Source organism: Ipomoea nil, unplaced genomic scaffold, assembly GCF_001879475.1.
Source record: "Ipomoea nil cultivar Tokyo-kokei standard unplaced genomic scaffold, Asagao_1.1 scaffold1619, whole genome shotgun sequence".
In the NCBI taxonomy this organism is placed as follows: Eukaryota; Viridiplantae; Streptophyta; class Magnoliopsida; order Solanales; family Convolvulaceae; genus Ipomoea; species Ipomoea nil.
Genome location: NW_017618047.1, coordinates 1,139,786 through 1,150,261, shown reverse-complemented (window position 1 = coordinate 1,150,261; position 10,476 = coordinate 1,139,786). Strand labels below are relative to the sequence as shown.

General features: G+C 40.7%; 2 protein-coding genes across 5 annotated transcripts; one reads left to right on the top strand and one right to left on the bottom strand.

Moving 5' to 3' along the window:
• Nucleotides 1-411: 411 nt before the first annotated feature.
• Nucleotides 412-2,064, top strand: LOC109191222 (beta-carotene isomerase D27, chloroplastic). Of its 3 annotated transcripts, none has more exons than XM_019341807.1 (8): nucleotides 412-618; nucleotides 700-786; nucleotides 891-992; nucleotides 1,084-1,179; nucleotides 1,328-1,423; nucleotides 1,499-1,579; nucleotides 1,652-1,720; nucleotides 1,812-2,064. In XM_019341807.1, the coding sequence occupies exons 1-8, from the start codon at nucleotides 496-498 to the stop codon at nucleotides 1,926-1,928; spliced, it is 771 nt and encodes a 256-aa protein (XP_019197352.1). In that variant the 5' UTR covers nucleotides 412-495; the 3' UTR covers nucleotides 1,929-2,064. The 3 variants fall into 3 exon arrangements, with proteins under 3 accessions (XP_019197352.1, XP_019197351.1, XP_019197353.1); XM_019341806.1 differs by having other exon boundaries at nucleotides 415-618; nucleotides 1,084-1,183; nucleotides 1,332-1,423; XM_019341808.1 differs by having other exon boundaries at nucleotides 416-618; nucleotides 703-786; nucleotides 1,084-1,183; nucleotides 1,332-1,423.
• A 411-nt stretch (nucleotides 2,065-2,475) lies between these two features.
• On the bottom strand, nucleotides 2,476-6,046 carry LOC109191360 (DEAD-box ATP-dependent RNA helicase 24). Of its 2 annotated transcripts, XM_019341993.1 has the most exons (5): nucleotides 5,320-6,043; nucleotides 3,628-4,856; nucleotides 3,404-3,443; nucleotides 2,867-3,248; nucleotides 2,476-2,758 (listed from the first exon to the last, which is right to left on the bottom strand). In XM_019341993.1, the coding sequence occupies exons 1-5, from the start codon at nucleotides 5,924-5,926 to the stop codon at nucleotides 2,707-2,709; spliced, it is 2,310 nt and encodes a 769-aa protein (XP_019197538.1). In that variant the 5' UTR covers nucleotides 5,927-6,043; the 3' UTR covers nucleotides 2,476-2,706. The 2 variants fall into 2 exon arrangements, 1 of the variants encoding a protein (XP_019197538.1); XR_002055903.1 differs by lacking the exon at nucleotides 3,404-3,443 and having other exon boundaries at nucleotides 5,320-6,046.
• Nucleotides 6,047-10,476: the final 4,430 nt, after the last annotated feature.

Here is a 10,476-nt window from a genome sequence, read left to right as displayed (position 1 = left end):
CTTAAGGTTGTGTTGGACCTCCTTGGGCCCGAAAACCCAAAAACCATCAGTTTCAAAATATTAAAATGCAAAAAGATGCTCAAAATAGCATTTTCAATTAGTTTTTTGAAAAAATCATTTTGAAAATGTAATTAGCTATCAGCTAACAATTAATTTACCAAAACATCTTTTTACAATCAGCTAATGCTATCAACTAGTCAAATTCAATGACCCAATCATTTGATATTTTCCTTTGTTTTGATTGATAATGTAGACTATCACTTGAGTTGACAATTTTACTCCTAAAATATTATTTTGATTTGGATTTTATAAATAAAATCTAGAAATTTTTTTACTACAATAATAGTCAAAGCAAAAGATGAGTATGGACCGTATGGTGATGGCAACTGGCAAGCAAATATATATAAAAAATAAATAAAAAAGAAAAGGGCCTTGATGAGTGATGAGCGGTAAAAGATAAAATTGAGCATAGAAATTAGAGTGCAGCAGATTGGTATGGCTCTGGCTCTGGCTCTGGTTCGCCCACCTCACTTAGCTTGGCCTCCGCCTCTCCGTCGACCTAACACTAGTCTCCGGCATCCAACTGTTGGAGTTTTCTGTTCCTCCAAACCTCTGCCGGTAATTTCCCATCTTCTTTATTTGTTTCCACTGTTGCAATTGACTACTACTAGGACTCTATATATTTTGTTGCAATTCCAGCAGACAGATGCAGGCGGCAGAAGTGAATACAAGCCCGGCCCCCTGGATAACCTCTTCCTTCATTTGTTCCGTAGCAAAATGGTCCAGGTGAGCGATCGCCGATCCAGCCCCTAACATTTCCTTCAAAACGTACCTACCGCATTTGAAAGAAAGGATTGTTATGCTAATCATCTTGTACGTGTGTTTGACAGGAGTCGGGATGGGACTCCGACAAGCCTGGATATGATGGACTAATTGAAGTTGCCAACCGTCTTGTTATTGGTCGAAGCAATTCTGAAACAAGAGAAGCCGCTGTATGTGTGTTTAGGGTTTAGATGATGAGATGAATTGGGCAAATAGTTGTTTGCTAAGTAGATATGTATTTTATATGGCTTGGCTTGGCAGGTCCGTATATTGCAATCACTCTTTCCTCCTTGGCTGTTACATCTCTATAAAATGCTTATTGGACCTTTAGCCGGAGGGAGTGTTGCGGCCGTGATGGTAGGTCAGTTCATCGCTCCGATCCTTTCCTCCTCATCCTCCTTCATCTTTTCTTCTTCTTCTTAATATTAATACATTATTATACATACAACTCACCACCAGTAACCAGTAACCAGTAACCAGTAACCAGTTAGTTGTTGAATGTGATGTAGCAAGAGTGACGGCATTATCTTGCAAATGGCTCATGGGTCCTTGCACTGTCAACTCTGTGGATCTTCCTAACGGATCCTCCTGGATGAGTGGGGTGGGTTGCTGCCTGTGTCTCTTCATTCCCTTAACATTTCTGTTCTGTATTCAAATTCAATTACTTGTGCACCAGGTGTTTGTAGAGAGATGCAAGTATTTAGAAGAGAGCAAATGCGTGGGTATATGTATCAATACATGTAAGCTCCCTACACAGGTACCTCACTCATCCTATTACCTTCATTAATCCAACCTTGGATGTCTACTTTCATTTCACTCTCTCTTTTAGGCTTTCTTTAAGGATTGTATGGGAGTTCCTTTGCTTATGGAGCCAAACTTCAGTGACTATAGCTGCCAGGTATGTATTTTTCTTTTTCAATTTTGCTGCACAACTCCCCCCAGGCGGGGCCCCAACAACCAATGTTAGTTGTGTAATTTTTTTGTGGCAGTTCAAGTTTGGGATCCTGCCTCCCCATGATGATGACACTGTAAAGGAACCTTGCCTCGAGATATGCCCAAACGCCATTAGACGGAAGGAAGATGCATTAAAGTGTCCAAAGGCGTGAGTGAGACATTGTACAACTTTCTCTTAGCTTCAATGTATATGTAGTATAATTCTATCTTGTTCACACACCATTACTCTAGTGCAATGCACTTCAAATACCAAGTGGACACACCAGGAAACGCTATCTTTCACACTCATGCTGCCTGCCTTTGTCAACCTAAACCAACAACTTAACATCAAAAGATGAATCTATATTCCAAGTTTCCTGGTGGAGCTAAAAAGTAACGCATGCACTCCTCCTTTGCCTCATTTTGTGTCTAGTTCCATTTACAATTTAATTTAGCATTAGCATTAGTATATAAAATTTAAAAATACAATTAAACATAACATACCAAATTTAAAAATTATAAGCAAACATTAAATATTAAATAATATAAACAAATAATAATAATAATAATAATAATTTGACCACTAAACAGTATAGCAAAATGGTACAAGGGCATTTTCCTACTTAATTTTAGCTTAAACATTCACCTTCAAGAGTGACATGTCAACAGATATAATAAGAGGTAATTTAAAAAGAGGATGGGGCAAGGCTGGGCTAAATGGAGTGGGAACAAGGGCACATAAATATCATCTATCTATTTATCTATACAATAAAAATTAAGACCACAAACTAGAATTGGAACAAGGGCACATAAACCAAGATGAGCAATTTGGGCAAAGAGCATCATTACAGACAATGAGATAAAACTTTCACCTAAATTATGACTATTCAAGTTCACACAAGCGGATTTGGTCATCCAGTATAAATATAAATGAGCTGCCAAAGAAACAAATCAACGGTCCCAACCAGAAGGCCGCCTCCTTTCTCTCTGCCTATCTCTAGAGCTGCAAAAATGATGATGATGATGATGATGATAACGAAGTATTCTTGTGAAGAAAGTGAGAAGAGATTAAATGATTACACAGTCCAAACAGAGAGTGAGAAGAACTGACCTTCCTGAGCTCAAGTGGCTAGCATCTTCTCTCGGTTTCTGAACAGATGTTGCAGCATTACTAATTGAACTAGTCCGGGAAGCGTTTGTGTCTCCACCTATTGTTCCCCCAGATACAAAGCCTGGCAGTGCCATTTTCTTGTTAGGGTTCATTCCTGAACTATTACCTAACGCCTGATTTTGGAGATTTGATGAGGCAGCAACAAAGTTGCTCTTAAACTGTGCCATCATCCCGGTTCTTAGTGAATTTACTGCTGCAGAACGGCTTGGAACAGTGGTAGTTGGAGCATTACTTGATTCTGCACTGTATCCAATACCCAGACCATAATCCACGCCACGCACACCTCGACCACTGCCTCCCCTTCCTTTCGCCCTCTTTCCACCTGCCAAAGCTAATATATTATTCATGAAGATCTTCACTATGAATTCATGAGTACTTCCACACAAAATAATTTCTTACTCTGCCAATTTTATCTGAAATTATTTACCGATCTTTTGCAGAGCCAATCACTAAATATTATGAAAAATAAATTCATACCTCCTTTCCGTGCATCACGTTTGGAACGAAATCTTCCATCCTAATTATTTAAAGTGCAAGTGCCAATCATTAGAAAAACCAGTTTTTCTAAGATTTAAGGGAGATCCACAATACAAAAGTATTATGAATGAGGCTATACATAAAAAGATTTTCTTATGATACAGTTAACAAGTATGCAGTTAGGGTTATTAAATTGAGTATATATACACAAGGCAGCAGACTACCTTCATTGCAAGGTCCATCAGTTCCGCAGGCACATTTTGACCAGCAGTAATCAAACTGTTGACTAATTCTCCAGCAAAACGTGCCTCTTTTTGAGTAATAAGAGTGTATGCAGTTCCATCTTTATCACCAGCACGGCCTGTTCTACCAATTCTATGAACATGCATATCCATGTCTTTAGCAACATCAAAATTAACCACTGACTTAATTGACTTGATGTCAAGACCACGAGCAGCAACATCAGTAGCAATAAGCACATGATAAATTCCGGATTTAAATTTCTGCAGTGTCTCCATACGAGAAGCTTGATCCTTGTCACCGTGAAGAGCTGCAACTTTAAAACCCATTTGAGCTAGTTGCGATTCGATCTCATCCACTGTGGCCTTTTTGGAAGCAAATACAAGAACGTCACCATCATCAATCAGACCAGGAAGCTTCTCAAGAAGCCAAGGCAACTTCTCAGCATCAGAAGGAATTACTTGAACCACTTGGGTAATATCCTCATTTGCCATTCCAATCTCACCTACTGTGACACGTACAGGATCAGAAAGAATCTCCCTTGCTAGCTTTTCAACTTTACGTGGCATGGTTGCTGAAAAGAGTAATGTTTGACGATCTGGCCTAATTTGACCAACTATTGACCTTATCTGTGGTTCAAAACCAAGGTCAAACATCCGATCAGCCTCGTCAAGCACTAGGTAAGTTGCCCTCGTCATTGTCACAGCCTTCATTCTAAGCATGTCAATCAATCTCCCAGGAGTAGCAACAACAATCTCACATCCTGCCTTCAATTCCTTAAATTGTTCTAATTTAGACATTCCACCATAAACAGCAGAGACACGTATACCATGAGACTTTGCAAATTTCTTAGTCTCCACATATATTTGGTGTGCCAGTTCCCTAGTGGGTGCACATATTACTCCAATAGGACCTTCTTCTTTCTCAAGTTCAGGTTGATCCATAATATGCACCATCAATGGCAGCACAAATGCAGCAGTCTTACCAGAACCAGTCTTAGCAATACCAATGATATCCCCCCCAGAAAGGGCAATTGGTAAAGCCTGGCACTGTATTGGTGTAGGTTTTTCATATGCTTGTTTTGAAATTGCTTTCAATAGCTCAACAGAAAACCCACAATCTTCAAATGTCTTCACTGGTCTTGGGACATCAAAGCCTGAGACACGAATAGCCAAGCTATTCCTATACTCAATAACATCCTGTTCACTCATGCCTAAAGAGAATGGACAAAAGAGATTACTTAAAAAAATATTTTAAAAATACAAAATAAAATAATTAAAAAAAAAAGTACTGAAAGGACAATGAAATAGGATACCAGCATGAAAAGGTAACAGCTATGACCATATGCAGTTGACAATAAATGGACAAGATTCGGACAGGGTAATTGCATTTTGGGGGAAACCGAAAATGAAATTCAAACAAAGGCAAGGATAATACAACAACTTGCACCCAATTTTGGATGTATAAATTAATTTCGATAAGATGCTTGTTATTGTGAAAGCAATACAGTAAATTATACAAATAACTCAAATATTTTCACTGCATGTTCTTTCTCACTTAACATTCAAGCATTTAATTACATTCAAGGTTAAAGTGAAAAGAGAAAGAAAAAAAAAAATTCACACTTTAAACTTTATCTAACTGCATATACAGAAAATAATCAAAGGAAAAGGTACCTGAAATAGAGGGATTTTCCTCGTAGAAGTCCTTGTTGAATGGCTCATAATCAATTGAGCTATGATCCAGAGCTGGAATCGGCTCAATCTTTTTCTTGTCAAGAATTATAGGATTATCATCGGAATCATACTCGACGAGCCCTGCGTCCACAGCCTTGGCTGCGGCATAAACCTCCTCATCCGAGTTATATCCAGCGTTAAGAGCCTCCGCAGCCAATTGCAACCCTATGTCCTTCTTCGCTTTCAGAAAACTCTCCATGGGATCATCCTCAATATCATCCTTGTACTTGTCCAACTTCTCCTTGGGCTTCGGAGGCGGCGCTGCCTTCATCTCTTCGTGAATCCCCTCCATAAACGCATCCAGAGGGTCGATTTCATCGTCGGCACCACCACTGCCATCGTTAATATCATTATTGTTGTCTTCGTTGCCATCTCGTTCATCGTAATCAATATTATCCAAGTCAGTATCTTCGTAATTGTCGTGACCACCGACGGAGCGGGACGAGGGCGGTACGTAGAGACGCTGAGGAGCTTCCGCTCGCTCGAAGTTGTATGTTGCCTGTCGATTAATACCAAAGCCATCGAATCCGAACTTTCTCTTCGACATAGTTCTGTATTTCGGGTGACCACCGAGAAATCTGAAACCCTAAAATAGCAATTGGACTGTCTTGTCCGGATAAACCCTAATTACGAATCGCTTGGTACTTCAATCATCAGAAAATAAATTATTTTCGGCTGTGGCATTATATAGTGAAACTTAAACTCTGTTGTAATACAACAACATATATATACATAATACATTTGTTAATTATACCAGCCAAATAAAATACGGAGTATATTCTTTTTTAATAAAATACCAAATAAATTATTGGACTGTTTGAAAGCATTCAATTTGCCAAAAAAAATATATGTTTAAGTGGGTGGAACATCATTTTCGTAACGTTGTGAATTTGATTTTTATTGATACTTTCTTGATCGAACTCATCACTGTTAGGTAATAATTGACTGTATTCTTCGTCGCTTAAAAAAAAAAAAAAAAAACAAGTAAAACATGATTCCCATATTTTGAGATCACGAGTTTAATTAGAACTTCCTTAACTTATTAGGGATTTTAAATTGACAATTTGCATATAATAATTGACCACATATTGACATATGAGCCTTCAGAGCTCATATATATTAAACACGCATACTATTGTACTTAAGGTGTATTCAATCAATATTTTTATAGACTTTTAAATACGGAGTAGTTTTTAAGTAGTGGATTTTAAATAACATTCATTAAAAAAAAATAGATTTTGTACGAGTCTATACAAATTTATAAGACAAACATTTATAACTTTTTTTAAAAAAATTATATTAAAAAATTTACATAAATTTTAAAACTTTAAATTGAATACACCATTAGAAACATTCTATAACTTCTATTAAACATTATTTATAATATTTTTAAAAACTTTTTTAATATATAGTACGAAATATATTTTTATAAATTATAAATAAATTAATCAAAAAAATAAAAATAAAAAGAGAAAATGGTCAAATAGACCCTTAAACTTTACCCCAAAGGTGCAATTAAACCCTCAAACATGTTAAATTGGGTCAATGAAGCCCAAAAACCGGTAAATGACCTGTTATTATAGGTCATTTTAATTCCGGCAACAGATTCCGGCGACGGATTTCGGTGATCGGCGACGGATTCCGGCGACCAGCAAAAAATCCGGCGACAAAACCGGCCCTCTAGTTGTCTTCTACAGGAGAAGACAACTGGACGACCAGATCTGGCCGTCGTTCTTCTCCATTGGAGAAGAACGACCGATGATCTGGTCGTCTTCTCCAATGGAGAAGAACGGAACAGCCAGATCTGGCCGTTCTTCTCCATTGGAGAAGGCGGCCGTTCGGGACGGCCGATTTTTGTCGCCGAAATATGTTGCCGGAATTAAAATGACCTGTAATAACAAATTATTTATCGGTTTTTGGGCTTTATTGATCCAATTTAACATGTTTGAGGGTTTAATGTACATTTATAAAATTTAGGGGGCTAATTGACATTTGGGGTAAAGTTTAGGGTCTATTTGACCCTTTTCTCAAATAAAAATTGATTGTCACAAAATTTTGGAGATGATAATGTACACGGAGTTCACCGTATTATCAACCTCACCGTGGATGTATTTTTTGTCATGCTTCATCCAGTGGTCTCTGGTAGCCTTCAGTATCTTTGTGAATATTATGGATCTGCCTGCATGGGTGGCTCAACTGGTCATAGAGGTGAAACTTTGGAATAATGACCAGGGATTGAGTCTCACCAGCGGTAGTGTGGGGGCTCCTTGTGTGTAGTGAGCACTGGTCTAGCCTTTATTTATGGTTCATGACTCATGATTTACATCCTCCCAAATGCTCTGTCGGTGTGGGGGGCCCTTAGGATTGGGGTTTAACCTTTTGGAATAGTGAATACTATGGATCTATATGTGTTCGTCCCTCGTGGCCTTTATGTTCGCCGGCGACACTTATTACAAATTTTGTTTTGATGTTTATTTTTTTATTAGGGAAGAGGATAACCATTACAAGCTAATTGCCTCCACCGAGATTCGAACCAATCACTTTCTCATAAGAGAACAACTTGGTACTATTAGGACTCTATTATTATTAGTATTCGTTACCTATTGTTACTAATATTAGTCTTGTATTAGGTTTGCTATTCGCTACTATATATATTCCTGTACAAACTTATTATTTGAATCATTCAGAAATATTATATCCTCATCTAGTATCAGCAGATTTTTTTTTCTCTCTCTATGGCGCACCTCGGTTCTGATGGCGGTTCTGTTGGAAGTTCTGAACGGACTGTTTCTGAGGCTGCGCTTGTGGCACCCCTGCAGTCCGGGGTGTCGTTTTCTTCGGCTCATCACTTCGTTTCCATCAAATTGACATCCCGTAATTTTTTGTTTTGGCGCACTCAGCTTCTTCCGTTCCTGGATGGCAAAGGATTGTTGGGTTTTGTCGATGGAACGTCTGTGTGTCCCCCGTTTACTGCGATTACGGTACCTTCTGCCGAGGAGGCTGCTGCTGCCGTGTCTTCGTCGGCCGTATCGTCCGCCGCTCGAAGTGCATGGCTTCGTCAAGATAAAGCTGTGCTCTCCTTGTTGATCCCGTCCTTGTCCGACGAGATGATGCATCTTGCCATCGGTAAAACCTCCTCTCGGCATTTGTGGGTGGCGATCGAACAAGTTCTTGGTTCGACGACTCGGGCCCGTGCTCTTCGGTTGGTGGGCGAACTGCAAGGATTGCAGCAGGGGGATGCTTCGATCCCGGATTATCTTGGGCGTGCTCAGGTGCTTATTGAGGATTTGGCACTTGCCGGCCGTCCGGTGACACTAGAAGATCAGAATATGTATATATTCCGGGGCTTGCGGTCCGAATATCGCCCTTTGGTGGCGTTGCTGACGAGGGGTGCTCCGGTGTCTTTACCCGAGTTATCCGATTTTCTTGTTTCGCAGGCCTTTATATGTGCTGATGATGGTGGTGACGTTGCTGCTGCTCCGGTCGCCATAGCGGCTCAGCGAGGTGGAGGTAGCTCGGGCGGGCAGCAGCGTGGCGGCGGCAATCGAGGCCGAGGTCGTGGCAAGGGCCGAGGTCGCGGTCAAGGTGGCGCCGGGGCTGTCCAGTGCCAGATCTGCTCCGGCGAAGGCCACTCGGCCGCTTCGTGCTATCGTCGTTATGATGGCGCTCCGGGGCCGCGGGCACATGTTGCATATTCTGCTAATGATTCGGCTTCGGTTAATCCTCAGCAGTGGTTTTCTGACACTGGTGCGTCGAATCATGCCACTCCGGATCCGTCTTTAATGTCCTCGACGGTTCCTTATAATGGTCCGGATCATCTTCGTGTTGGTGACAGTAAGTGTTTACCTATTGTTAGCACTGGTTCATCTTCGTTAGCCGCATCTAAAACACTGTTTCGATTGTCTGATGTTCTTCATGTTCCTGGGCTTTCTGCGTCTTTATTGTCTGTGCAACGGTTTGCTCGTGATAATAATGTCTTTTTTGAGTTTCACCCTGATTGTTTCTTTGTGAAGGATCGTTCAATCAGGGAAGTTCTATATAAAGGGCCGGCTTCGGGGGGTCTCTATTCTTGGCCTGTCTCTCGTTCACGTCCCGCTGCGTTTGTGGCCTCTCGAGTCTCCTCTGACGTGTGGCATAGCCGGTTGGGTCATCCTCACCCACGCGTCTTGCGGCAGATTTTAAATTCATGTTCTATTCAGTCTAGTTTTAGTGATACTTCGGAATTGTGTCGTGCTTGTATGCTTGGGAAATCCTCACGGTTTCCCTTGCCTCGTGTCACTACTACTACGTCTCATGTTTTAGAACTTATATATATTGATATTTGGGGCCCAGTGCCTTTTCTTTCCGTCAATGGCTTTCGTTATTTTGTTTTGTTTGTTGATGACTATACGCGCTATGTATGGTTTTATCCTATGCGTTTGAAAATTGATGTGTATGCTATCTTCGAGCAGTTTCGGTCACTAGTTGAGCGTTCATATGGTCGTAAGATTGTCTCTATTCAATCTGATTTAGGGGGAGAGTATAAACGGTTGCACCGTACTTTTGTCTCTTTGGGTATTAATCATAGGCAGTCTTGTGCCTATACCCATGAGCAGAATGGTAGAGTTGAGCGTCGGCATCGTCACGTTGTGGAAACGGGTTTGGCTCTCTTGGCTCAGGCTTCGGTTCCACAACGATATTGGGATTATGCCTTTGAGACTGCGGTCTATCTCATCAATAAGATGCCAACTCGGGTTTTGGATAATGATAGTCCTCATTCTCGGTTGCATCGTTCTAGTCCTTCTTACTCTTTCTTGCGTGTGTTTGGCTGTCTCTGTTATCCTCTGTTACGCCCGTATAATCGTAACAAGTTGCAGTATCGGTCTTCTCCGTGTGTGTTTCTTGGTTATCCGTCTTCGTTTCGTGGCTATCGTTGTTTTGATCCTGCTACTAACAAGGTATTCATTTGCCGTCATGTGCGGTTTGATGAAACCATATTTCCATTTGCTTCTTCTGTCCCCTCTCAGGTCTCTAGCTCTCGCCCGATTGAGTCGTGGGGTGTTGGCGCCGTTCAGGTTGGCGCGAGCTCCGGTGTTTGTTCTGCTGGGCCGGATCCTC

Bases quoted from the DNA above. Each gene is read 5' to 3' on its own strand.
- LOC109191222 (XM_019341807.1), top strand. From the start codon at position 496: ATGGCTCTGGCTCTGGCTCTGGTTCGCCCACCTCACTTAGCTTGGCCT. The intron at 1,180-1,327 runs GTAGGTCAGTTC...GTTGAATGTGAT, and splicing joins GGAGTGTTGCGGCCGTGATG to GTAGCAAGAGTGACGGCATT. The intron at 1,424-1,498 runs GTGGGTTGCTGC...CTTGTGCACCAG, and splicing joins GATCCTCCTGGATGAGTGGG to GTGTTTGTAGAGAGATGCAA.
- LOC109191360 (XM_019341993.1), bottom strand. From the start codon at position 5,926: ATGTCGAAGAGAAAGTTCGGATTCGATGGCTTTGGTATTAATCGACAG. The intron at 4,857-5,319 runs GTACCTTTTCCT...CATTCTCTTTAG, and splicing joins GGAAAATCCCTCTATTTCAG to GCATGAGTGAACAGGATGTT. The intron at 3,444-3,627 runs GTAGTCTGCTGC...TTAAATAATTAG, and splicing joins TGATGGACCTTGCAATGAAG to GATGGAAGATTTCGTTCCAA.